General features: G+C 45.6%; 1 protein-coding gene across 2 annotated transcripts in view; it reads left to right on the forward strand.

Moving 5' to 3' along the window:
- CHN2 (chimerin 2) overlaps nucleotides 1-24,855 on the forward strand; it is a 465,335-nt gene that overhangs the window by 199,208 nt on the left and 241,272 nt on the right. The window contains exon 4 of one of the 2 annotated variants that reach the window (XM_077491359.1): nucleotides 23,128-23,159. In XM_077491359.1, the coding sequence (XP_077347485.1) occupies nucleotides 23,128-23,159 (32 nt within the window). Of the gene's footprint in view, nucleotides 1-23,127; nucleotides 23,164-24,855 lie in introns of both variants that reach the window. The other variant, XM_077491360.1, reaches the window with a different exon arrangement.

A 24,855-nucleotide genomic window follows, 5' to 3' on the forward strand; every position in this document is an offset into this window, starting at 1 on the left:
TGATATACAATTGCATTCATAACTTATTCATATATTATACCATATAAACATTTTTATTGGTTTGACATTATGAGATGCATTTTTAAAACCTGGCATTGAATGGAAATATACTGAGGAAGTATGGATCCTGCCTTTGTTGACCTCCCCTTCTGAAAATTCAGATCTGAATGTTTCTTGCTGTCATAGTTATCCTTCAGCTTCACTACTTTCTAAACCAAAACAAGTATGCAGATAAGGAGCTCTGAATACATTGGGGTTGATCTACTAAATCTGGTGCAGCTCTACAGTTTTTTAATCTCTGTGCCCAGAGGTATTTTCAGAGGCTTCCATTTTTTTTTGTTTTTTTTTTTTGTCAAAGCTTAATTGAACAAGCTGAAGTTAGAAGCTGATTGGCTACCATGCAGAGCCGCACCCAATTTTTTACTCTCCAGATTTAATAAATCACCCCCTATGACTCCCCTGATTCGTATGCTTGTTGCAGGCCAGTGACTTATTCAGGCGATTATAAATATTTAACAATAAAGAGGTAAGTACTTCAGGGGTGTATCTAGGATCCCAATAGACTAGGGCCACCTCTGGGCACACGGATTACATTTTTCAGGGGCTGGTAGTATAACATGATGTCTACTTTGAATCAAATCTAAGACTAATATAATCTTTTTAATAGAACAAAAACAAATTGGTCTAAAAACAGTAGAGTCACATTATGATGACATGATAAATAATAGAGGGATTAAAAGGTAGATAAATGATACAACATTCCAAAACCATATAGATCATTAAATGTATGATCCTTATATCTCTAGGGAGACCTGGGCACTCAGCGGCAAACCTGGTGTATGTGCTCTGAGTACCCGCAGTCCCTGAAGTACATAACAGTACATAGAAAAAAATGTACCAGAGGTGCCATACATTGTATCATATGTCCTTGGGTGTGCATGTATGGAGGTCAGTGTACCATTGTGAATGGACATAAGCTAGGTTTGCTTATTTATTTATTTTTCTTAACCTCCCTGGCAGTATGATTATTTCAGATTTTAGGTGCTGAAAGCGGTACAATTATTTTGCATGAAAATTTGGCGTTTTATATTGTAGTCCTGTAATTCTTAGGAATAACTCACTTACCGTATTTATCGGTGTATAACACGCACATTCATTTTAAGAGGGACGTTTCAGGAAAAAACTTACATTTTTGTATTGGTGTATAACACGCATACGCTATTTTCACCCGATTTTCATGGTGAAAAGGTGAGTGTTATACGCCAATAAATACAGTAAATCTGTCCAAAGAAGAGTCTAGTAGACATCCCGGGTATGATAAAGTTTGAAAAATTAAATCATAAATTATATTATAATAAATAACTATAAATAATTATACCAAATAATAATAATAATAATAATTATTCAATAATGTAATCAAATCAAAAACACTGAAATTTGCTCAGTTGCAGAATTGTCACTGTCATTACTGTTCAGTATTTGATGACGGCTCTCCCCACAAATCACTATCGCTCAATTCTGCGAGTGATTCTAATTTATTCTCGCTGTTCTTTAGCTGGTCTAAAACCACTTTTGATGTAAAGGGATGGTTTTGGTTGCTATGGACAATCTCCAGTTTCCAGGCAGAAAGAACAGTTTTTATAATATAAAACTGCATGCAGGAAACTGGAGAAACCACTAGGGACAAAAGGGAGGTGAAATAATTACATACAGCAATGTAATCTGTAAGATTACATTATACTGTATGTAATGTGTGTGTTTTACTGTTTGAATTTGGCACCGTTCTCCGTCCCCGTGCGTCACAACGCTCGCAGGGAATGGAGATCGGCTCCGTGATAGATCAAGTGGAGGACGAGCTGCTCACAGTGCGGGGAGACATCGCTGGATCCAGGGGACAAGGTAAGTATACTCATCCTGGATCCAGCGATGCGATCCCGAGTCTGGCTTGGGGGTTACCGCTAATGGTATTGAATTTTCACCCCAAGGCAGACTCGGGAATACCGCCAGGGGGGTTAAGCTTTACAAGAACCCCCCATTGAGTAAAATGAAATGGAAGCAAATGAACCTCCAGCACTAAAGGTACAATGCTTTGTAGTTTAGCGCAGGTGATTCCATGTGAAAAAGGAGACCAGTGGGTAGAGAAAACTGAGGAATAGGAGACCTTCTTCAGGCCTAAAACAAGAGTAAAAAGAGGAAGTTGGAGGGGGAAAGGGAAGAAGGTTAATAAGCCAGCAGAGGTGAGGGTAGAAGGGATGAACAAGAAGAAAGGGGAATTGGGGAAAATATGGGGGTAAGAGTCTGTGGGAAACAGGAGGAGGACCAGTGAGGGTGGCACCAAATCTAAAGCTGTATCCCTTTGTTAAAGTGGAACTTCACTCTCAGTCAACATTAGGGATGAGCCGAACACCCCCCGGTTCGGTTCGCACCAGAACTTTCGAACGGACCCCGCGTTCGTAACGAACGTTAGAACCCCATTGAAGTCTATGGGACTCGAACGTTCAAAATGGAAAGTGCTAATTTTAACGGCTGATATGCAAGATACTGTCCTAAAAAGGGTTTGGGGACCTGACTCCTGCCTCAGGGGACATGGGTCAATGCAATAAAAAGTTTTAAAAGCGGCCGTTTTGGCGGGAACACTGATTTTAATGACGATTAAAGTGAAAAAAAAATGAAATATTCCTTTAAATATGGTGCCTGGGGGGTGTCTGTAGTATGCCTGTGAAGTGCCATGTGTTTCCCGTGTTTAGAACAGTCCCTGCACAAAATGACATTAAACGGAAATAACACCATTTAAAACTGCTTGCGGTTTTAATGTTATATCTGGTTCCTGCAATATGGTTGAAAATCATTCAGAAAAATGGCATGGGTAGCCCTCCCTGCCCATTACCAGCCTATTTGGGTCTTGTACGCATATTAAGGGGAACCCCGTACCCATATTAAAAAAAGGAAATGTGTGTGGCCCCCAGGCCCTATATACTCAGAACAGCAGTATACAGGTGGTGCAAACAAGACAGGGACTGTGTAGGTTTGTTGTGTTAAGTTGAATCTGTTTGTAATTTTCAACTGGTACATTTTTAAAGTGTAGCTCCAGTCAAAAAACCTATTTTTAAGCTTTTTGGAAAACATAGGGAAGGGTTATCACCCCTGTATAATTTGTTTTGTCGTCCATCTTTTTTCATCTCACTTGCTGTTGTCTCCTTCCGTTTGCAAGTAGGAGATGTTTGTAAATTGGATGTTTGAAAGTAGGGGCCTGCCCTATATGCTCTGCAGAAATGGCGGAACAAGGTGTTGGTTTTGCCACAACATTGTAAGCCCTCAAAGTGACTCTTGGTGGGCGCTGGAGCGCCCTGCTGTCAACGATTATATCAAGAATTGTAATTACATGCCATTGTTGAACAGTGGTAGAAAAATTGACCTTTGGTGGTTGTGGTGCTGGTGCCACAACACTATAAGTCCTCACCGTTACTCTGGGTGGGCACAGGAAGGGGCCCTCCTGTGAAATATTATATCAAGAATTGTAATTACATGTCCCTGTTAAACAGGGGCAGAAAAATTGGGCCTTAGGCACTGGTGCCATCACACTGCAACCTCTGCCATATACTCTAGTTTTATTGCAGGAATTAGCCCTGCTGCAAAGCATTGCATCAAAAATTGTACTTAAACGCCCCTGTTAAACAGGGGCAGAAAAATTGGGCCTTAGGCACTGGTGCCATCACACTGCAACCTCTGCCATATACTCTAGTTTTATTGCAGGAATTAGCCCTGCTGCAAAGCATTGCATCAAAAATTGTACTTAAACGCCCCTGTTAAACAGGGGCAGAAAAATTGGGCCTTAGGCACTGGTGCCATCACACTGCAACCTCTGCCATATACTGTAGTTTTATTGCAGGAATTAGCCCTGCTGCAAAGCATTGCATCAAAAATTGTAATTAAACGCCCCTGTTAAACAGGGGCAGAAAAATTGGGCCTTAGGCACTGGTGCCATCACACTGCAACCTCTGCCATATACTGTAGTTTTATTGCAGGAATTAGCCCTGCTGCAAAGCATTGCATCAAAAATTGTACTTAAACGCCCCTGTTAAACAGGGGCAGAAAAATTGGGCCTTAGGCACTGGTGCCATCACACTGCAACCTCTGCCATATAGTGTAGTTTTATTGCAGGAATTAGCCCTGCTGCAAAGCATTGCATCAAAAATTGTACTTAAACGCCCCTGTTAAACAGGGGCAGAAAAATTGGGCCTTAGGCACTGGTGCCATCACACTGCAACCTCTGCCATATACTGTAGTTTTATTGCAGGAATTAGCCCTGCTGCAAAGCATTGCATCAAAAATTGTACTTAAACGCCCCTGTTAACCAGGGGCAGAAAAATTGGGCTGCTGGCATCACCCAGAACCAAAAATGTTCTTCCAACATATCAGCGGAGGAGGAAGAGGATAGACAATCAACATAACAGGACAGTCACTCAGCATCAGCATAGGCAGTCTTGAAGGGATGTGGTATTTCAAAAAAAATTATTCGGTTACATCAGCTTCAGGTGCTTGGTAGCTGTGGGTGATCCAAGACTGATTCATCTTGATGAAGGTCAGTCGATCAACTGATTCGGTGGACAGGCGCACCCTGTGATCGGTAACGAAGCCACCAGCAGCACTGAAGGTGCGTTCCGAAAGAACGTTGGATGCAGGACAGGCCAGTAGCTCAATTGCATACTGTGCAAGCTCTGGCCAGTGATCCATCCTCAAGACCCAGTAAGCCAGAGGATTTTCAGTGGGAAAGGTGTCCAAGTCTGACCTTGCCCCTAGGTATTCCTGCACCATGTAAATTAGACGCTGGCGATGGGTGCTGGAACCAATCATACCTTGGGGCTGCGGACTAAAAAATTGTCTGAAAGCATCAGTCAGACGGCCACCTTCTCCACCGCTCCTTCTGACTGATGCCTCAGCAACACGTTGTCCAGGACCAGGAGTTTGTGACCTCCCAGTCTCTGGGAACGCGTTGCACAGAGCTTTCTGCAAGGCCTCCCGGAGATGTCTCATCCTCTGCTCCCTCTGCGATGGCAAGATAAGGTCGGCAACCTTACCCTTGTACCGTGGATCAAGGAGAGTGGCCAGCCAGTAATGGTCCCTCTCCTTGATCCGAAGAATACGAGGATCCTTCCGCAGGCTTTGCAGGATCAGGGAGGCCATGCAGCGTAGGTTAGCTGAGGCATTCGGTCCGGAGTCCTCTGGGTCACTAAGGACAACATGATCCGCAGCTACCTCCTCCCAGCCACGTACAAGTCCACGTGTTTCTTGGGACTGTAAATCATCCCTATAAGACTGCTGCTGCTGCTGATGCTGAGTGCCAGCCTCCACCTCCATGCTGACACAATCATCCTCCTCCTCCTCTTCCTCCTCCTCACCCTCTTCCTGTGTGATGGGTGGCACAGCAGGAACACTGTCTGGATAAAGGGGGCCTTGAGAGGCAAGGAAGTCCTCCTCTTCCTGCCTCTGTTCTGCCTCAAGTGCCCTGTCCATTATTCCACGCAGCGTATGCTCCAAGAGGTGGACAAGAGGTACAGTGTCACTGATGCATGCACTGTCACTGCTCACCATCCTTGTGGCCTCCTCAAACGGTGACAGGACAGTGCATGCATCCCTGATCATGCCCCACTGGCGTGGTGAGAAAAAACCAAGCTCCCCTGACCCTGTCCTGGTGCCGTAGTCGCACAGGTACTCATCGATGGCCCTCTGCTGCGTGTGCAGCCGCTGCAGCATGGCCAATGTTGAGTTCCATCTGGTGGGCATGTCACATATAAGGCGGTTCTTGGGCAGGTTCAACTCCTTTTGGAGCTCAGCCAGCCGAGCACAGGCATTAAATGATCGGCGGAAATGCACACAGACTCTCCTGGCCTGTTTCAGGACATCCTGTAAGCCGGGGTATCTGCCCAAGAACCGCTGCACCACCAGGTTAAGGACGTGAGCTACACAGGGCACATGGGTCAGTTGTCCCTGTCGGAGGGCGGAGAGGAGGTTGGTGCCATTGTCGCAAACCACCATTCCTGGCTTAAGCTGGCGTGGCATCAACCACCTCTCGGCCTGCCCCTGCAGAGCTGACAAAACATCCGCCCCAGTGTGGCTCCTGTCCCCCAAACAAACCAGCGCAAGCACGGCATGGCATCGTTTTGCCTGCGTACTTGCTTAGCCCCTGCAACGCCTACGGAGCACCGCTGGTTCTGAGGACAGAGCACTGGAAGAGGCCATGGAGGAAGAAGAAGAGGAGGGGGTGGAGGAAAGAGGTGTGTCACAACCAATAGTAGCATTTTGGAGGCGTGGTGGCGGAACAACCTCCAACACTACTGCACCTTGTCCTGCATCCTTCCCAGCAGCCAGAAGAGTGACCCAATGGGCCGTGAAAGACGGGTAACGTCCCTGTCCATGCCTGCTGGACCATGAGTCAGCGGTAATATGCACCTTACCGCTGACCGCCCTGTCCAGCGAGGCAAGGACATTGCCTTCCACATGCCGGTAGAGAGCCGGAATCGCCTTCCGTGAGAAAAAGTGGCGTTTGGGGACCTGCCACTGAGGAACCGCACATTGTACAAACTCACGGAAGGGGGCCGAGTCTACCAACTGAAAAGGCAGCAGTTGAAGTGCTAGCAATTTAGCCAAGCTAGCATTCAACCGCTGGGCATGTGGATGGCTGGGAGTAAATTTCTTCCGCCGGTCCAGCAGCTGGGGCAGGGACATTTGCCTGCTATAATCGGACGTGGATGTACCACTAGCAGAGTTCCCGGAAGCACTTGGCTGTGACACACCTAATTCTACACCTTCATTCCTCTCAGAGCAGGTTTCAGAGAGGACTGAAGGTCTAGTGGGGTTGGAGATGCCAGCTGATGAGGAGCAAGGAGAGGTCCGCTTTGTTCTTTGGTGTGGGTCTTTGAGGTATGCTTGCCAACGAGCTGCATGGCAGGTCAACATATGTCTGGTCAAGCATGTGGTGCCCAAGCGGCTGATGTTTTGGCCACGTGAGATACGCTTGAGACATATGTTGCAAATAGCAGCGGTGCGATCTGATGCACTCGTCTCAAAAAAGGCCCACACCAAAGAACTTTTAGAATAACGGGGGAAGCGCTCTGCGCAGGCGGAGCTCTGCGGTGTGATTCAGTCGGTGTGCTGCCCCTAAGCTGGCCCCCGGAGGGCATCCTGCCTCGTTGGACATGTGCCTCCTCCTCCTCCTCCTCCTCCCTCCTTCCAGGCACCCACGTGGAGTCAGTGCCCTCATCATCCCCTCCCTCTTCATCGCTGTAGCAAACCTGGCAGTATGCTGCAGCTTGTGGAACATGACTGCCAGATTGCTGTGCTTCTTGAGCATCCTCTCTCTCTGCGCTCACGCTACTGCCTTCCTCTAGCTGAGTGTCATCATCAGAGCCCACCAAACACTGGGCATCCTCCTGGAGCATGTACCCAACACTGTGCTCAAAGAGTTCAGGAGACTCCTCAGGAGGACGTGGTGGGTCTAGGGAAGGAGTCACTGATGATGACATTGAGAGGAGGGACGACGATGTGTTGGCAGCTGCTTTTCTACTACCCTGAGACTGGGTGAGAGAGGATGAGGAGGATGAAGAGGGCTTGGTCATCCACTCTACCAAGTCGTTGGCATGTTGCGGTTCAACATGTCCAGCTGCAGAAAAGAAGGACAAGCATGTCCCATGGCCACGTGCTGATGACAATGCACCGCGTCCACGACCAGCACTGTTGTCTCTAGACACAGAGCCTGCTTGCCCTCTTTTATCGGCTCGCGCCTGTCTGCCTCTCCTTGCTGGCCTTCCAGACATGGTAATGGCCTGAAGGGAGTTGGGTAAAACAGTAGTTGGGTAGTTTATATTGTGCTGGAGGCACACAACACCCACTAACTCCTGCAGATGCCTTTTTTATAGAACAGCAGAGTTAAAGGGGTATATACAGATGTATACTGTGCTGTGCTGGAGGCACACACAACTTCCAATAACTCCTGCAGATGACAATCGGGCCCAAATAGAGAACAGCTATGTAGGTGGATTATAGCGGTATGTACTGGGTACAGAGCACGCACACAGCACGCACTATCTCCTGAGTGACACTACTGACTGCAAGCTCTATTGTTAAAGATGGACCACTAGCTATATAGGTGAGGTGAATATCACGGTGTATACTGCGGTCAGGGCACGCAGACAATAACCAGAAAACAGCAGAGTTAAAGGGGTATATACAGATGTATACTGTGCTGTGCTGGAAGCACACACAACTTCCAATAACTCCTGCAGATGACAATCGGGCTCAAATAGAGAACAGCTATGTAAGTGTATATAGTGGTATGTACTGGGTACAGAGCACGCAGACAGCACGCACTAACACTACTGACTGCAAGCTCTATTATTAAAGCTAGATCACTAGCTATATAGGTGAGGTGAATATAGTGGTGTATACTGCGGTCAGGGCACAGACAGTAACCACTACACAAGAGCAAGATAGTAAATCAGCCAAAAACGATTGGTGTGTAACTGTGTTGAAGGTACACAGAACACCCACTGCTTCAGACGCCAACACACTGCACGAGGCCGCCTTAATGGCGGCCTTATATAGTGTGGGGCGTGCACTACACAGCCTGAGCTATGATTGGCCACAGGCAGGATGCCTGTGGCCAACCATGGCTCTCCTCGCTGCTGGCGCTGCGATTGGCCAAGCATGCATGGTCACAGTGCATGCTTGGCAAATCGTGAGACAGCAATGCATTGCGCCATCGCAGTGCATTGTGGGCCACACGAATTTTGCCGCGAACGGCCCAAACGTTTGGAATTCGGCGAACGCACGAACGACCGATGTTCGAGTCGAACATGCGTTCGACTCGAACACGAAGCTCATCCCTAGTCAACATTGACTATTTTTAATCCCCATGCTGCTAGCATTAGTAAATAGATAGGAAAGTATATCCTATTGTCTTATTTTAAAGTGAATGTAAACCCTCTCCTATACCCAGTGAAGTGAACAGCCTCAGATGACACACAGAGATGAAACAAATCTCTCTACATACGTTTTACACGTATATCTGCTGTCTTCAGCTTGCAATATTCTTTAGAATTCTAACATTGTGTTAGAATTTTTACTTCATCATTCAGCAGTAGGAGTGAATTCTTGGCATATACTGTTTGACAGCTGATTGAAGAAAAGGCACACACCCGCAGTCCACATAGGCAGAGGAACTAAGATTATTTCAGAGCTATGCTGTGATAAGATAAGCTCTCTGCTAATCTATTTATAGCACCCACCTGACACAAAATGTCAGCTGTTTTTATCTCCCATCTTGGAGAGCTTGTAAAAAGTTATCATGCTGATAACAGAGGAATGAAACAGCACAAAGACATGGGACTTGATGCTTTGGAGAGAGATAAGTAAACACTACAGATACATGTAGCTAGGTCAAATTTCATGAATCTGGTTGACATCCACTTTAAATCTTTTTTTTCACATTTCTTCAGTTATTTCCTACTTCCTATGCCTGGGCAAATGATGTCATACATCCCAGGAGTCTTCAGAAGGGAGGAGGGGGTTTCTCAGCTAAGCATACCCTCCTGCCTGCATACCTGAGCCAAGGGTAGGAATTCCAGCTAATTCCAGGATGTAAATGCTACATGAATCGTATGTTCTTTCTCAAGATGGCCACAGCCAGAAATGCTAGGGGCTATTTTTTCAAAAGGATTTCTCAACAAAATAAAGCATGGAGACATGGATGGGTTCAGGAGTTTGCTTTAAATATTAAAAAGGAATTAAATAGCTTTAACTGTGAGCCTTAAATGGTACACAACGTAACATTTGGATCTTTCAGGAAATAGCGTTTTATTCATTTCTGTTTAACTTGTGTGTAATTGTGGGGTACCTGACCACCACACCCTGTCCAGGGTTTTCTGGTGGTGGTAAAGATAGAGGTCAAAAGCTTGAATTGATTCTTAGTGCAGCCATCAGGATGGAGAAGGACCTCTTATGGGTTCTTAGGAATGCTTTTGCCTGAGACTATATAAACTAGTTGAAAAAAAGGGGTACTGGACATTATAAATAACATAAAAAATATAAATTCTTATTTTAAAATTCAAAATATTTTTTTGTGATGTGAATAACAGTATAAAAGCATCGGGTCCCCTCATGTGCTACTGTGAGTGCAATAGGGTACATTTTGAATGAGTATTGGATTAATAGAATACTATTCATTATTATAAAAAAATAAAAATGTGAACACTGATATGTACCTATGTTATTTTTAGCAGAATATGATATCTAACTAAGGAGTCTTGAAGAAGCTACGCAATTAGGGAAACGCATTGACCCTTGGGTGATTCAACAACCTATACACCTGAAGCTTATTGCTCTGTCAAATAAGTATTATAGAAGGTGGTAGTTGACAATTTGTATCATATTCAGGCGTGTGTTTAAAGCTTTTATACTGTTATGCACTTTTACAAAAAGAAATTTAGAATTTTAAAATGATGTAAATAAAAGTGATATTTTTTATGGAATCTGTTTCTATCTCATGCGAAGCCAATACAGTCCAGTACAAGCAGGGAGAGTCCCTGCAACCACTTTCATTCATGATGGACTGAAGGGGGGATAGCCTGTGTAAGGGTAAGCCAATGAGGAGGGAGTCACAGTAGTCCAGGTGAGAGATGACCAGGGAGTAAAATAGAAGCTTTGTGGTGTCAATGGTTAGGAAGGGGCATATCTTGGAGATGTTGTGGAGGTTGAGCTGTTGTGGAGTTTGAGGATGTGGTGTGACATCCAGTTTGATATGTCTGTAAGTAAATTGGTGATGTGTTAGGAGACTGATGGAGTGAGCTAAGGGGTAGAGAGATATATTTACGCAAGAAAAATCCCCCAATATAATGGGATTATAGCGGCCCAAGGAAAAAAAAAGTAAAGTCATGTATAAGCAGAAATATATATAAGAAATATAACACATTTATTATAATTTAAAAAAAAAACTGGCATACAACAAAAAAAGACTGGTGTGCAATTGAAAAGAACCATAGGTACATAACAAAGATGCGTATATTAGCGTGATGGTATAGGCATATTACAGCTGGATGAAAACAGTCTTTTCTTGTTGTATGTCAGTTTTATAAAATGTTATTATACATTTGTTATATTTTTTATATATATTTGTGTTTATACATGACTTTTTTTTTATCGAAAAAACAAACTTTATTGATAAAAGAAGGAAACAGAGAAGATCTAGTAACAAGAGCCGTTCTGGCCAAAACAGCGTTGCATACATGAGTGCTTTGGGTTAGCTGTGCTGTATAGAGTTCAGACACCCATCTTAGGTATAGTCAGCATAGGGCTAATTTGTGTCAACCAGGGGAGGGGGAGCAGGCAGAGAAAAAATAAAAATAAAAAAATAAATAAATAAAAAAGAGGGAAGGGGGAAGGGGACATAGTGCAAGTAGGCCCATGAGATGGAGGAAGCACAGAAAGGGGAAAGCAGAGGGGGGAGGGAGGCAAGGGATCAATTTATCAACATTTCAAGTACATGTCTCCCCGTCCCCCAACCATCTACCCCAGACCCGCTCGTATTTAAGTGGACATCCTCTATGCGTATAGATCAGTTTCTTATACGGGAGGGTATCGTTAACCTCTTTCTTCCAGCATTGGATCGTGGGGGGGAGGGCCTGCATCCAGTCACGAGCAATCACTTTTCTCGCCAGGAACAGCGTTTCATGCAAAAAGGTGCGAAGGGATTTGTCAGCGTCTAACTCTGGCAATAGACCAAGCAGGCATAGCTTTGGGTCAAGGCTAGCAGGAGAGCCCATCTGGTCATGGAGAAAGCGAATTACCTGCATCCAGTATGTTTGGATAACCGGACAGGACCATATGAGGTGATAGAAAGAGCCTGGAGCATGGTCGCATAAGCGGCATCCTGGATTATACGAGGGTTTGAACCGTGCTATCTTCTGGGGGGTCAGGTATGTCCTATGGATAATGTACAGCTGTGTGAGGCGGTCCGACAGCCTGGGGGAGACTCTCTTCACATCCCCCAAGACTTCATCCCACTCCTCATCCTCAATTATTCCAACATCCACCTCCCATCTGGCTTTAGCAGCATAGGCCAATACCCCGGTGCCTGGTAGACGGATGGCGGAGTAAAGGGTGGAGATCAACTTGGTTGGCTCAGCACCCGTGACTATATCCACTATAGGGGGGACTGTCAGGGTGGGGTTGGAATCAGCAAATTGAGTCTGTATCGCGTGTCGGAGCTGTAAATATCTGAAGAAGAGGTGGTTAGGGAGTGTGAATTCCTCCTTTAGCGTTTGAAAGGATTTAAGCCCAGTGTTAGTCATAATTTGGTGCATGTATAGGATGCCATAGTGTGTCCAAGCTGCGGGGTCCGGAACGGACAGCAGTTCGGGCAACTGAGTGTTAAACCAGAGAGGAGTGTAACAATGAAACTGTGGGGTCCCAAGTTTTTTTAGGGCCGTCCGCCATACCCTCCGGTGGTGCGTCAACATGTCTTCTTTGTGATGGGGGGAACGTCGTGGCAATGGGGCCCTAAGGACTGACTGAAGTGGGGTGTGGGCAGGGTCGTCAGGGCATTTACAAATTAATGTCTGGTATCTTGGCAGCTCGTTCTTGTCAAAGTGATAAAAATGGGACAACTGGGAGGCAAGATAATAATCCTGGAGATCTGGAAGAGCAGCCCCTCCCATTGTCACCGGGTTCTTCAGAATTCTCCAAGACAATTTGTGTCTGCTGTGACCCCATATAAATGAATTAAGAATTGATTCAATTGTCTTGAAAAATTTTTGTGTTATATACAGGGGTGCATGCCACACCAAATAAAGTATCTTGGGCAGGAGGATCATTTTGACCAGACTGATGCGTCCCATAACACCCAGAGGTAGTCTGGCCCAGGTTTGTGTCTTGTTCTTAATCAGGGTGTATAGGGGTTCAATATTAAGGGGTACATAGTCCGTCAGCAATCTGGTGACCTGCACTCCTAAATACTTGACCACTGAAACCCTAGGGAGATTTAGAGGAGGGGACGTGGGTACAGAGGGGAAATGATCAAGCGGAAGGATCTGGGATTTAGACCAGTTGATATGCAGACCCGAATGACTACCAAGACAGTCTATGGTGTGAAGGGCTGCAAGAAGGGAGGGACCCGAGTCGGCTAAGTAGAGGAGTGTATCGTCAGCATACAGCCCGATCTTTTCTTCCAAATTCCCTATCCTAAGGCCACGAATACTGGAGTCTGCGCGAACCATAATAGCCAGTGGCTCCACAGCCAACGCATACAGCATGGGAGAAAGGGGGCAACCTTGTCGAGTCCCTCTCTCCAGCGGGAACTGAACGGAGAGCCAACCGTTCACAAACACCTTGGCTCTCGGGGATTGATATAGGAGTTGGACCCATCGAATAAAGTTGGGGCCAAGTCCAAATCCCGAGAGGCACTCCCACAGGTAGTTCCACTCCACGGAGTCGAAGGCCTTGGCAGCATCCAAGGCCACCACGACCCGCGAGCCGACTTCGTCATGGGATCCCTGGATGTTCATAAGTAGGCGGCGGATATTCATGGCAGTGTTTTTCCCTGGCATAAAGCCGGTCTGGTCAGGGTGGATCAGTGAGAGGATGACCTGATTAAGGCGGGAGGCAAGAATCTTGGCCAGTATTTTAATGTCGACCTGTAATAGGGAGATGGGTCTATATGACTCCGGATAGTTTGGGTCCTTCCCTGGCTTGGGAATTACAACTATTTGCGCTTCTCTCATGGAGGGGGGTAGGATTCCCGTGTCAAATATGGATTCATATAGGTCATGGAGTTTAGGGGTCAAAATTTCAGAGTAGGTGGCATAGAATTCAAGTGGTAGGCCGTCCAGTCCAGGTGCCTTGGAAGTGGCCAGAGAGGAGATAGCCTCGGAAATATCCTCCTTAGTAATAGGGGCCTCTAAAAGGTCGCGTTGGGCGTCTGTCAATTTGGGAAATGTAATTCTCGCTAGGTAGTCTCTGGTGTCTTGGGGAGTATGAGTGACCCGGGTGGCGTAGAGTGCTCGATAGAACCTCGCAAATTCCTCCGCCACCTGTTGTGGATCAGTGATATCATTCCCCTGGGTGTCCATCAGTGATACCACAACTGGGGGACGGGAATCTAAGTGGGCGAGGTAAGCAAGTAGTTTGCCCGATCTTTCTCCATACTCAAATATCCTTTGCCTACAGAAAAAGATGCGCTGCTTGGCCTTTTCCGTATGCAGTTGGGAGACCTGTCGCAGCTGAAGCTTAAAAGCAGCAGCTGCGCCAGGCGAGGGGTCTCTATGAAACTCCTCCTCCAGTCTTTGTAGGAGGTCTGTAGCCTGTTGGACAACAAGGTTTGACGGCCGCTTGAGTCTGTTAATACGTGTGGTGAGCAGGGAGCGGGCGTACAGCTTAAATGTGTCCCACACTATGTCATGTGTAGCGGAGTCCCTGTTAACTGTAAAGTAGTGTTGCAATTCCGCAGGGATGTCTTCTTGCTCCTGCAGGGCGGTTAGCCAAAATGGGTTCAGCCGCCAAGTAGGAGAGGGAGAGGCCTTCAGGAGCCGCATCGTAATCCAGTAGGGGGCGTGATCCAAGAGAATTCTCGGAGCGAAGCCCACATCTCCCTGTCTGGGTGTCAGGGTCTGTGAGATAAGGATGAAGTCAATTCGGGACATTGTGTTATGGCTGGCTGAGAAGCACGAATATGCTCTAGCCCGCGGATGCTTATGGCGCCATGTATCCACAAGAGCAAAGTCGGTCAATATACGATGTAGTCTGGTATGGGCTGGTGGGACACCAGGGGAGTCCGGTGTGCCCATTCGGTCCAGAGCGGGAGTGAGGGTCATGTTAAAGTCCCCCATCCACACTGCGGGCACCGAGGGGTAATGTGCCATAAATGCAAGGCCCTCCTTAAGTACAACTGAGTTATAGGGAGGGGGGACATAGCAGGCTATTATCAAAATAGGGGATCCATTGATGGTGGCATGCAGGAATACATATCTGCCCTGCCGGTCCGTCTGGAGCAACACTAGATCAAACGGGACCCTTTTAGCAATTAAGACCGAAACCCCCCTGGAGTATGAGGTGTGGGTAGCATGATACGCCCAACCTATCAATGGCTTCTTGAGTGAGGACTGGAGATGGCCAGTAACATGGGTCTCAACAAGCGCGATGATGTCAGCACGCTGGGACTTAAGGAACGTCAGGGCGGCAGTGCGTTTTATCTTATTCCGCATGCCTCTGACATTCCACGTGAGGAACTTTAGAGAGCTCATGGTGGGAGCAGAGCGTAGACAATAAACCATAGGCGGGCCAGAAGCAGCAGAGCAGTCATGGCCAATTCAGTTCGCACAAAACACAATAGCAGCCAATTACAATAATGCATGTATGACATTAACATAGTACCGTCAGAATAAACAAACTTTAGTAAACATAGTGATGTAAGAAAAACAAAAACCACAACATCCCACCCCCCACCCAGTCCAGCGCCACCCCAACATGGCTTGGACATCATACCCCAGAACTGGGTACCAACAGGGAACATCCAATGCTTAGGACCCATTGGAGGCAAGGAACTTAATTGCAGAGGAGCATAGATACCCAAGGTAACAAAGAAAAAAACAAAGGGGGAGAAAAAAAAGTCAAACATATGGGGGAGGAAAAAGTACACTAAAGTCCTAAAAATCCTAAAAGTCCTAGGGGGGCGACTTCTTCTCTGGAAGGTGCATGGGGAGTAGGAGCCAAAAAGGTTTGAAACCATCATGGCTGCGCATGGGGGAGCCCCGCCCGCCATGTGGATGACGAATAAGGTATAGTAGAAAAGTCCTGGATGTCGTGCAGTCCACAGTCCTCCCCAGGCGCTCCTCAGATACAGGGGAGGCAGGGATCTCGAAGCAGTGAGGATGCCGGGAGAGGATGGTCATCCCGTGGGATCCAGTGCGAAGTGCAAAAGAAGGGGGGGTAATTATTCAGTTTTAGTCCTCTGGCCCTGCAAAGGGCATTCATATATGATGTGCCCATCGCAACGACTGAATCATCAGAGTAGAAGCAGGAGAGAGCACGGGCACCCATGTGAGCGGGAGAAGGAAAGAAAAGTGTCCACAGCTTACAGGTAGGGTAACATGGTCAGTCTCGGCGTTCTCTCTGGTCAATCCAGGTGGAAGCCAATGCAGGGTCTTCGAAAAAGTGGGTTCGGCCCTCGTATTCCACGCGAAGCCTCGCAGGATACAGCATTGTGTATTTGAGGTGTAGAACCCGGAGGCGTCGCTTAACATCCTGGAACCTGGATCGCTGCCGTTGCACCTCGCTGGAAAAGTCTGGGAAGACTGCCACATGAGTATTGGTATGGGGGATATTACCCCTCTCTCTAGTCAGGATGAGGATTTTGTCACGATCTCTGAAGTTAAGAAATTTCGCTATCAGGGTGCACGGTGGGGCCCCCTGGGGAGGAGGACGGGCCGGAATGCGATGAGCTCTCTCCACTGCGAACATCACCGAAAATGCCTCCCTGCCAAAGGTGGAGGTCAGGAGATTTTCAAGAAAACCCTCCGGATCGTTGCCCTCAGCTGTCTCAGGGAGGCCGATAAAGCGGAGATTGCATCTCCGGAGACGATTTTCCATGTCGTCCTGTTTCACGCTAAGCTGTTGCAGCTGACGGCGTACCTCATCGATAGTGTGTTGCAGGGGGTGTATAATGTCTTCAGCCCTACTAATACGGGTCTCCGTCTCCGCCACGCGATCCCGGAGGGTAGAGAGATCTTGCCGGATGAGGGACACATCAATTTTGACCTCCTCAATTTTGGAGGTGAGCGTGCTCTGACATAGGGCTATAGCGTCCAAGACCTGGGTAGTAGCCGACGTAGAGTGGTCTGTGTCGGAGGGAGCACCAGCGCCATCTTTGGCCCGATGTTCCTCTTCATGGCGGCGGTACCTGGCGAGCTTGTCAGCGGCCTCGGTGGACTTTTTCGGTGGGGACATGGTCCAGAAATGGCCCGGGGTGTCCCAAGATGGCCGCTATGTATCGGGCCAATTCTTCAATCTCCCCGCTCGCAACAGCCGTGAAGTGCCGCAGTTAAGGTTAAGTAGACAGGGGCTTGGTGCCTGCGAAAATCAGCAGCTGCAGCAGGGGAGAAACGGGCACAGGGTTGGCAGGTGAGTACAGAGTACCTGGCAAAAGATCACAGTGGGTGCAGCAATATGGCCCCTGCTCCAGGGCCCAGGCCGGCCCCACAGGCTATCCAACCGGCTGCTACAGGAAATATAGGGACTGCACAGGTGGCAGGGAGTGAGGTGGCTGCCACAGGCAGGCAGATACAGGGAGGTATATAGTCAATGAGGCCTATAGGGGCTGCCGCGGGTGGAGCAAGATGGCCGCCGGCTCGTGGACCAGGCTGGCGCCGCGGACCTCTCCACCAGTAACTATAAAGAGGAGAGCCACCACATCCGCGGCCGAGGGCGATCCGATAGCTGGGGGTGCTGTGGAACGGCTTCGGTGTGGCTCGGGGGGGCCGAGGAGGCCCGAGGAAGCTCCCGCCGGGTGGAGCAAGATGGCCGCCGAGGAGGCGTCTAGGCCGAAGCCGCGGTCTGTCCTAAAGGCAGCCCCCAGGAACGGGTATCTTACCGAAACGGCTCCGCGCGGCGGCCAAATCGGGCAGATGGCTCCAGGGGAAGAGAGAGGAGGAAGGCAGGGTCGTCCAGGTGCTGTTCCAGGGAAGGATGGTGCAGGATTCTGATAGCAGGAGTATGGACGAGCGGAGCTCTCACCACAGACGTCCTACTCCATTGCACCGCAGGCCACGCCCGTTTATACATGACTTTACTTATTCTTTGGGCCGCTATAATCCCATTTTATTGGGGAATTTTTCTTGCATCCACGGGGTCAAAGGCAACAGAGAGGTCCAGGAGGAGTAGTACAGAATAGTATCCATTGGTTTTAGCCATTAGTAGGTCATTTGTGAGTTGAAGAAGAGCAGTTTCTGTGGAGTGTTGAGGGCAAATCCCAGACTGAAGGGGATCAAGAAGTTTGTGCTCAGTCAGATGGCCACTCAGTCGGTTGTAGACCAGATGTTCAAGGAGTTTGGAGGAAAAGGGGAGTAAGGAGATGGGAGGGTGTTAAGATTGTTGGGGTCTACAGTCACAGCTTTTTAAGAATTGGGGTGTCTAGTGCATGTTTTAGAGAGTTGGGGGAGATGCCAGAAGAGAGGGAGAGATTAAAGATGTGAGTTAGAGAGTACAGAATAAAGCCTAAGGGTAATCGTAGCATTTGTTAGGAGGCAGGATCCAGGGGGTAGGTGGTTTGGTGGCAGGTTGTTAGGTGGGTGTTAGAAAAGGGTTTAGCAACTTCGTCTATAGTGGCGAGGTTGAATGAGGGAAGTAATGATTGTACCTGTGGACATAGAATGTGAAATGGGGGAGATATCTGCTGTACCCACAGCACCACATCTCTTGAATCAAAAATTTGAAGCACCTCTTGTGATTCGAATATCACAAGTCTATGGGGCACCATATACCAGTGGAGTAGTACCTTATATTTAGCTTCATTAAATGTAGAGCTGTCAGCGGTTGTATAACTAGAATTTTTTAAACGATGTCAGCATCAGCAGCTTTCATAATTCCTTTAGTACATGTTTGCTTAGAATATTACATAATCAGTGTGCAGGAGCTAGTTAGATCTGCCTAGGTGTTTAATGTAATATCTCTAGAAGATTATCAAAATTGATTGGCCTTGTGTGAACGACAGCAATAGAAATAGCAATGAGATCTCAGGAAGGAAAAAAAAACAAAAACGGCAAATTTCAGATGAGAATTTACTTGCAGTACCAGATATGAGATATTACATACATACATACAAGTAGGTCACAAATGGATGCTGTTCTGCTATAGGACACGTTACCTATCTAATAAACACCCTTTAGCACTTGTTAGAAAAAGGTCATTTACTAAAGAGCAATATTCTGTCAGGTCCTTTTAATGCTGTCTGTTTAACAGATTGAAAGGGCAGGGGTCACTGGCTTTCATTTGTTTTTTTCTATGCAATAATTTTTTTTAAATAATTCCAATTCGAGAAATGTGAAAATTATCAATGCTGACTTTTTTTTTTTTAAGTTTTGAAATAGAGAGTTTTAAGAGATTTTGGGCCTGTTCCTGACCATAGCTTCCTAGCGTGGCCACTGGAACACGTGAGCAGTATGAGAATATAAATAGGGCCCATTCGCACCGATGCACTTTGATATTCTTCAATGCATGTACACGGGTTTGCCATTCATTTAAATAGGGATCATTCACATCTATGCAATTCTTTGATTTGTGATCTCCATTTTTCAATGCATCAATGCTTATTATATGGCCCATTAAAAACAACAGCAGGACAGGAAACTGCATGTGGATGGCTCATTTAAAATTGCATAAAAAACAACATGATTGTGGACGAAATATGTATCAATGTGAACCCTTGTTGTTGATAAAAACGTAATTTCAATAAAAATCATTGGATAAAAAAAAAAATTGCATAAAAAAACAAGTGCAAGGCAAAGAACAAAGGCTCTTAATTGCTCCCCAATCTGGGGTGCTCCATTTTCACTCACCTTAAAGTTATTTTGCTGTGTCAGAACCGTCAACAAATACCTGGTCCAGGTATATGATCACATGACCTCCTCCCCTAAGGGTACTTGTGCTACTTCTTCTGCCCAGTCTCAGCTCTGCTGTATAGGGAAATAGAAAAAGCTGATTCCAAGTCAAATTCGTATACTTACACTGCTTTCACTTGAAGTATAACTAAAGGCAAAACTTTCTTTTAAATAGAGGGGAGAGAGATTAGAACACCTGTCAAATTGTATTGCTGTCTGTGCCCCCGTTAAGGAGATTCACCCTCTCTATTTCTCATGTTTACCATTATAACTGAGAGTGAAACTAAAAGAAAATCAAAAATGTTGGGTTATCCCCAGAAAAGTAAGAGGGGAAATCTTCCAATGGGACACTAGTTCTGGAGACATGGTGGTCCCCAAGGAATTCCCTTAATTTGCAGGAATTTCCTCTCACTTTCTGTTTGGCTATAGGACAGGAAGATGGCAAAAAAAATCCCACTGGGGTTATAACCATCCGTTGCTTTATCCAAAATGCTTTATCTGGAGTTCAACATTAAAAACAAGACAGCAATGATCATTGCAGGTTGCTAAATTATACTTTATTAGTATATCACCTGACATAAGGTAACTTATAAAGAACGTGCTGTTACTTACAAACAGCACAAAATGCTATATTAAAGGCAAATTAGCCATACTGTATGTGCTTTACATTATCATAAGCAATTTCATGACTGAAATCACTGAAAATTGAGCTAACCATAAACAAGTGTTATGCTGGCCATACACGCCCAGAATTTCGGGGTGAAACTGCAAATTTTTGGAAAGATCGTTCGACAATCGTGCCGTTAGTGGACCCAACTTTACCAACGATTTTGATCGAGGGCCCGTCTAATGTTGATGGATCCGAAGCGAAAACCTTTACCGTTTCAACTAAAGTGTATATGTGTATGTTGTAATCGAAAAATAAGAATATTCTGTCTTATATAATTTATATCTGTTTTCAGTGTTATCCAACGGTCACTACGATCATGTAAACAATTTTAGTTGGTCAGTGGCCAATTCGCTTTTGACCAACGAATAATCATTTAGTCTGCAAATGTCTGAAATTCTGTTCGTGCATTAGAGAAGTGGAAGGACCATTGCAGCTTGCTATTGTTTCTTTTGTTTTGTATTTTTCCATTTTTTATTTTCATTGGGTTTCTCTTTGTCATATGTAAGTGTGATAGTTTTCCCTTTGTGAGTAGTGGCAGTGTATTTCTCTTCTCAAGTTTGTGTGCTTGTCTATTTGACTATTAAGCTGGGTTCACACCTATGCAAATTGGATGTGGATTTTCCTGCATCCAATTCGCATAGCAGGAGAATGTGACTGGTGACTGGCTCTCTATGGAGCCGGTTCACATATCTCCACAGCAGGTCTGGTGCATTAACACGAAAAACATGTGGCGTTTTTGGTCTGTTTTAGGACCAAATTCACCCCAAAACACCCATGCGATCCGATTCTGCTGTGGACCAAAAAAAGGGTCCTGTGCGAGTTTGGGCCGTGTGCGATGCGAATTCAGCCATATTATCTGTAAGGCTGAACTCGCATCGCACAGAGATCTGATGTGATTTGCACTGCAGTGCGGTGCGAATCACATCTGTTCTCATAGACCGCTGCAGTGTGAACCCAGCCTTACACACATAGAACAATCACATATATACAACAATTATTTTCATAAAACATGGTATTGCTGTAAACCATACGGCCTGATCACTAGTATTCTCCAATAAGGCTTATGATGTAACATGTAGTACAACAATCAATAATACAAAGCCATTTATTTGGTATCCGGTAGCAGAAAAGTATTCAGAGTCCCATAGAATGGTGTCAGGCATGTGGGTCCAGATTTTAAACTAGCAAGATAGCTCGACATGTTCCGTGCTAAATTAGCGCTTCTTCAGGAGTGATTCACACTACAAGATCTATATGCATATACATACCATCCATCATGCCTGAATCTGTCAGAATTTGATATTTGACCCAATGGCTGAAAGCTCACTTCCTATGGGGAACAATAGAAGACGCACTGATGCGGCCCTCATGCTATTGCGTCTTTCCTTCTGGCCATTTGCTGTATGTCAGCCTTAATCCTCGACATGGTCAATATGCAAGACAACCACTCACAAATGTACACTGAATCAATAACAATCCTATATGGTACTGCAAAAGGGCATTACATCAACCAAGCTGAACTGTGGAGGAACCATTGCTGGCATCTGCTCCTTTGCGTATGACTTTATTACTTACCTCCCTACCAGTCCTCTCTTCAATGTACCTACATTTAGTAGGCCTTATCTCAGTGTGAACGAAAGAATCTTTATACATTTCTATTTTTACAACATATACAGTATAGTGACTTGCACTGCTAATGTACTTTATACTGCTGCTCTAAAGAATTTAGAGTATTAAAACCCAGTGGCGGCTGGTGCTCAAAATTTTTCTTGGGGGGGGGGGCAAACAAACTGAAAAATTTTGAAAAAAAACCCCATCAATTGCAGCTTCACTGTGCCCATTAAACGCAGCCACTGTGCCATCAAACACTGCCACTGTGCCATCGAATGCCACCACTGCGACCTCCCCGTGTCCGATCGCCATCTGCCCGGCACTTACCCTGTCTCGGCGGGGCATCGGGTGACGGTGATGAGCGGTGTCCTCCATGCGCCCCTCCTGTCCTCTCCTCCTGATAGACGTCCAATCACAGCACCTATTGTTTCAGACAATCAGGTGATGGGTAACTACCTGAGCACCTGATTGACGGAGAGACGATTCAGTGTTAGGAAAGCGAATATTCATTTGCTGTTCTAACACACCTGGGGCCATGCTTGGCGCTCGCAGGTCACCTTTTTTGACACATATTAGAGCCTATGGCTCCAATCAGGTGCTTCAAAACACCCCCCGCCACTGTAATTCAGGCACCCGGCACCCGAAAAGGGGCCGGACGCCTGAATAGGGGGTGGTAGCAGTGGCCATGGATAGATTCATAGCATGAATCTATTCATTGGTCATAGAGGGAGTGGCTGGAGATAGGGGGTGGCGCCCGTGTGCCCTTATGGACACACTGCCACTGTTAAAACCCAACATAGGCTATACATTTTCAGGCCACGTCAACCACTTTTAGGGCTTTTATTTGTGTCAAGTGTATTTTACATTACCATAGAAGTCTGTAGGAATGCAAGACCTGCTTGAAGCAGGTCACTTGCAGGTCAGGAGTATGTCAACTGCAGCAGAAATGCAACAGTCGGTTAATTCTAAATGATCTCAGAAGCATCTCATACTGGCCCAAGCCCAAAACCTGTCCACACAGATCCTAAACCAGCATCCATACCAACCTACCTCCCACTCTTTTCATCATTTCACAGTTTTGATAGAAACTGTCGGTTGTAAGTTGCATTGATCAGTTATGTGTTCTTTTTTTGTGATCCAAATCTGGTTAAAAGTAGTTGTATGGCATTAAATTTTTTTGTATTTATTTTATTTTTTATAATACAGGTGGTGAACAGACCAAAGCATTACGGAAGGGAGTACGTAAGCAACCAGCATTCTTTTTCTCGTATCTCCTGTGGGGTTAATTTTGACTGTATGTACATTTTACATTATAAGGATTCTAAGGAGGCAACCAAATCCGGATTATTTTTTTTTTTTTAAAGCAATCAAATTTTAGCATAGACATTTAGAAATTCAGTTCACTTGATTAGGATTTTAACTGAGCAACATTTTTTGAGGTCTGAGAACAATGGCAAAATAAAAACTGAGATTGCACAAACAGCACGTTGACATTTGAAACCACAATGGAAAAACAATGGGTGCCTCTGCCCTAGTCAATTTCAACACCCATCACCAGCAGCATAGCATGCCTAGCCCATTCTGGATGGAGTTTTCAATGGCGTTTTTGTGTTTCCTTACTTTATAAAAATTTGCAAAGTAAAGTTTTGTACCTTGCGTATTTTCCTATTTGTTTTCGTGTGAGCACATGCATAATAAATAGTTAAATTACTTTTACTGTTTTGTTCATGCATTTTATAAAACTATTCTAAGTGTGATGAAGTTGATAAAAATGGACAGTGGTTTATAAGAGATCTTCCTAAAACTAAGACTACTGTATAATACAAATCTGTTATATGTGCTGTCCGGGGCTCCCTGGCAACTGGCTATTTTTGATAATAGATATGATTATCTCTGCAGGCTTATGATTTCCATAGAAACTGTACTTTTCTGAAAAGATGTTTATCATTATGATAAAATGTTTTTACAAGATAGCCTTATTTTTCTGTTATACTTATAAATGTCAGTTAAGAGGTTAAAGTACTTTTCATCTAAAGCAGAACTACAGACAAATAAATATAAAAGACATACATTCATGCAGTGCTGTACTGATTATTACATTCTGCAAGAGTAACTACAGTCATTGTTGGACAAAAAATATAAATTAATTTATAAACAGACCCCTACCAGTCCAGGAGTCCAGTGCTGTTTTCACCCGGACTGATTCATCGCCAGTTTTCAGATTCCCAGCGCTGCCATCTTGACCGTGGGATGCTGGCTGTGACTTCCTGCTGTTTCATAACCAGCTTCCTGCTGCACATGTGCAAGATGCGCCACACTTTCAGACTGATCCCGCAGCCTCCTGGGACATGTGACTTGTCCCAGGGGGTTGTTGCTGGGGAAGGGGGGTCGGAAAAAGATACCCGCTCCCAAAAGAAAAAAAAAGTACAAATAATAGTGGGGGCAAGGTGGAGAATAAGAGAAAATGTCACTTTTAATGGAAGTTACACTTTAAGTTAATTTTTTTAAAACATTTAATCATTATAAGGCAGGCCAAATAGAATGCAATTTTCTATCCTTTCACCATGGGTGGAAGGAAAGAAAATTGCTTGATTTCCCCATCAACACAGTCAATGTTAATGGGGGAATCCCTCCTGCAGCGCCATTGTGTTTTGCTGACGGGAGCCCTCTCCCGGCATAACACCATAATCAGCGTGTACAACCAGTGTGCCCATACATGGATCAAAATTCGGCCCGGTCCCTGCTGAACCGTCCAAATTCGATCCTTGTATGGCTAGCTTAGGTACTTGAATTTGACTTTAGCCTCCTCTGTACAACAGACTTTAGACTGGGAGAAGGAGAAGCAACGGAAAAGTAAAACAGCTCCCATAAATCTATTTAAGTTGTGTATTTAGCTGCAGTTCATCTTTAAATAGATATTTGTGTATTTTTTTT

This window comes from Lithobates pipiens, unplaced genomic scaffold (assembly GCF_037356315.1).
Source record: "Lithobates pipiens isolate NorthernLeopardFrog02 unplaced genomic scaffold, aLitPip1_a1.2 Scaffold_19, whole genome shotgun sequence".
Taxonomy (NCBI): domain Eukaryota; kingdom Metazoa; phylum Chordata; class Amphibia; order Anura; family Ranidae; genus Lithobates; species Lithobates pipiens.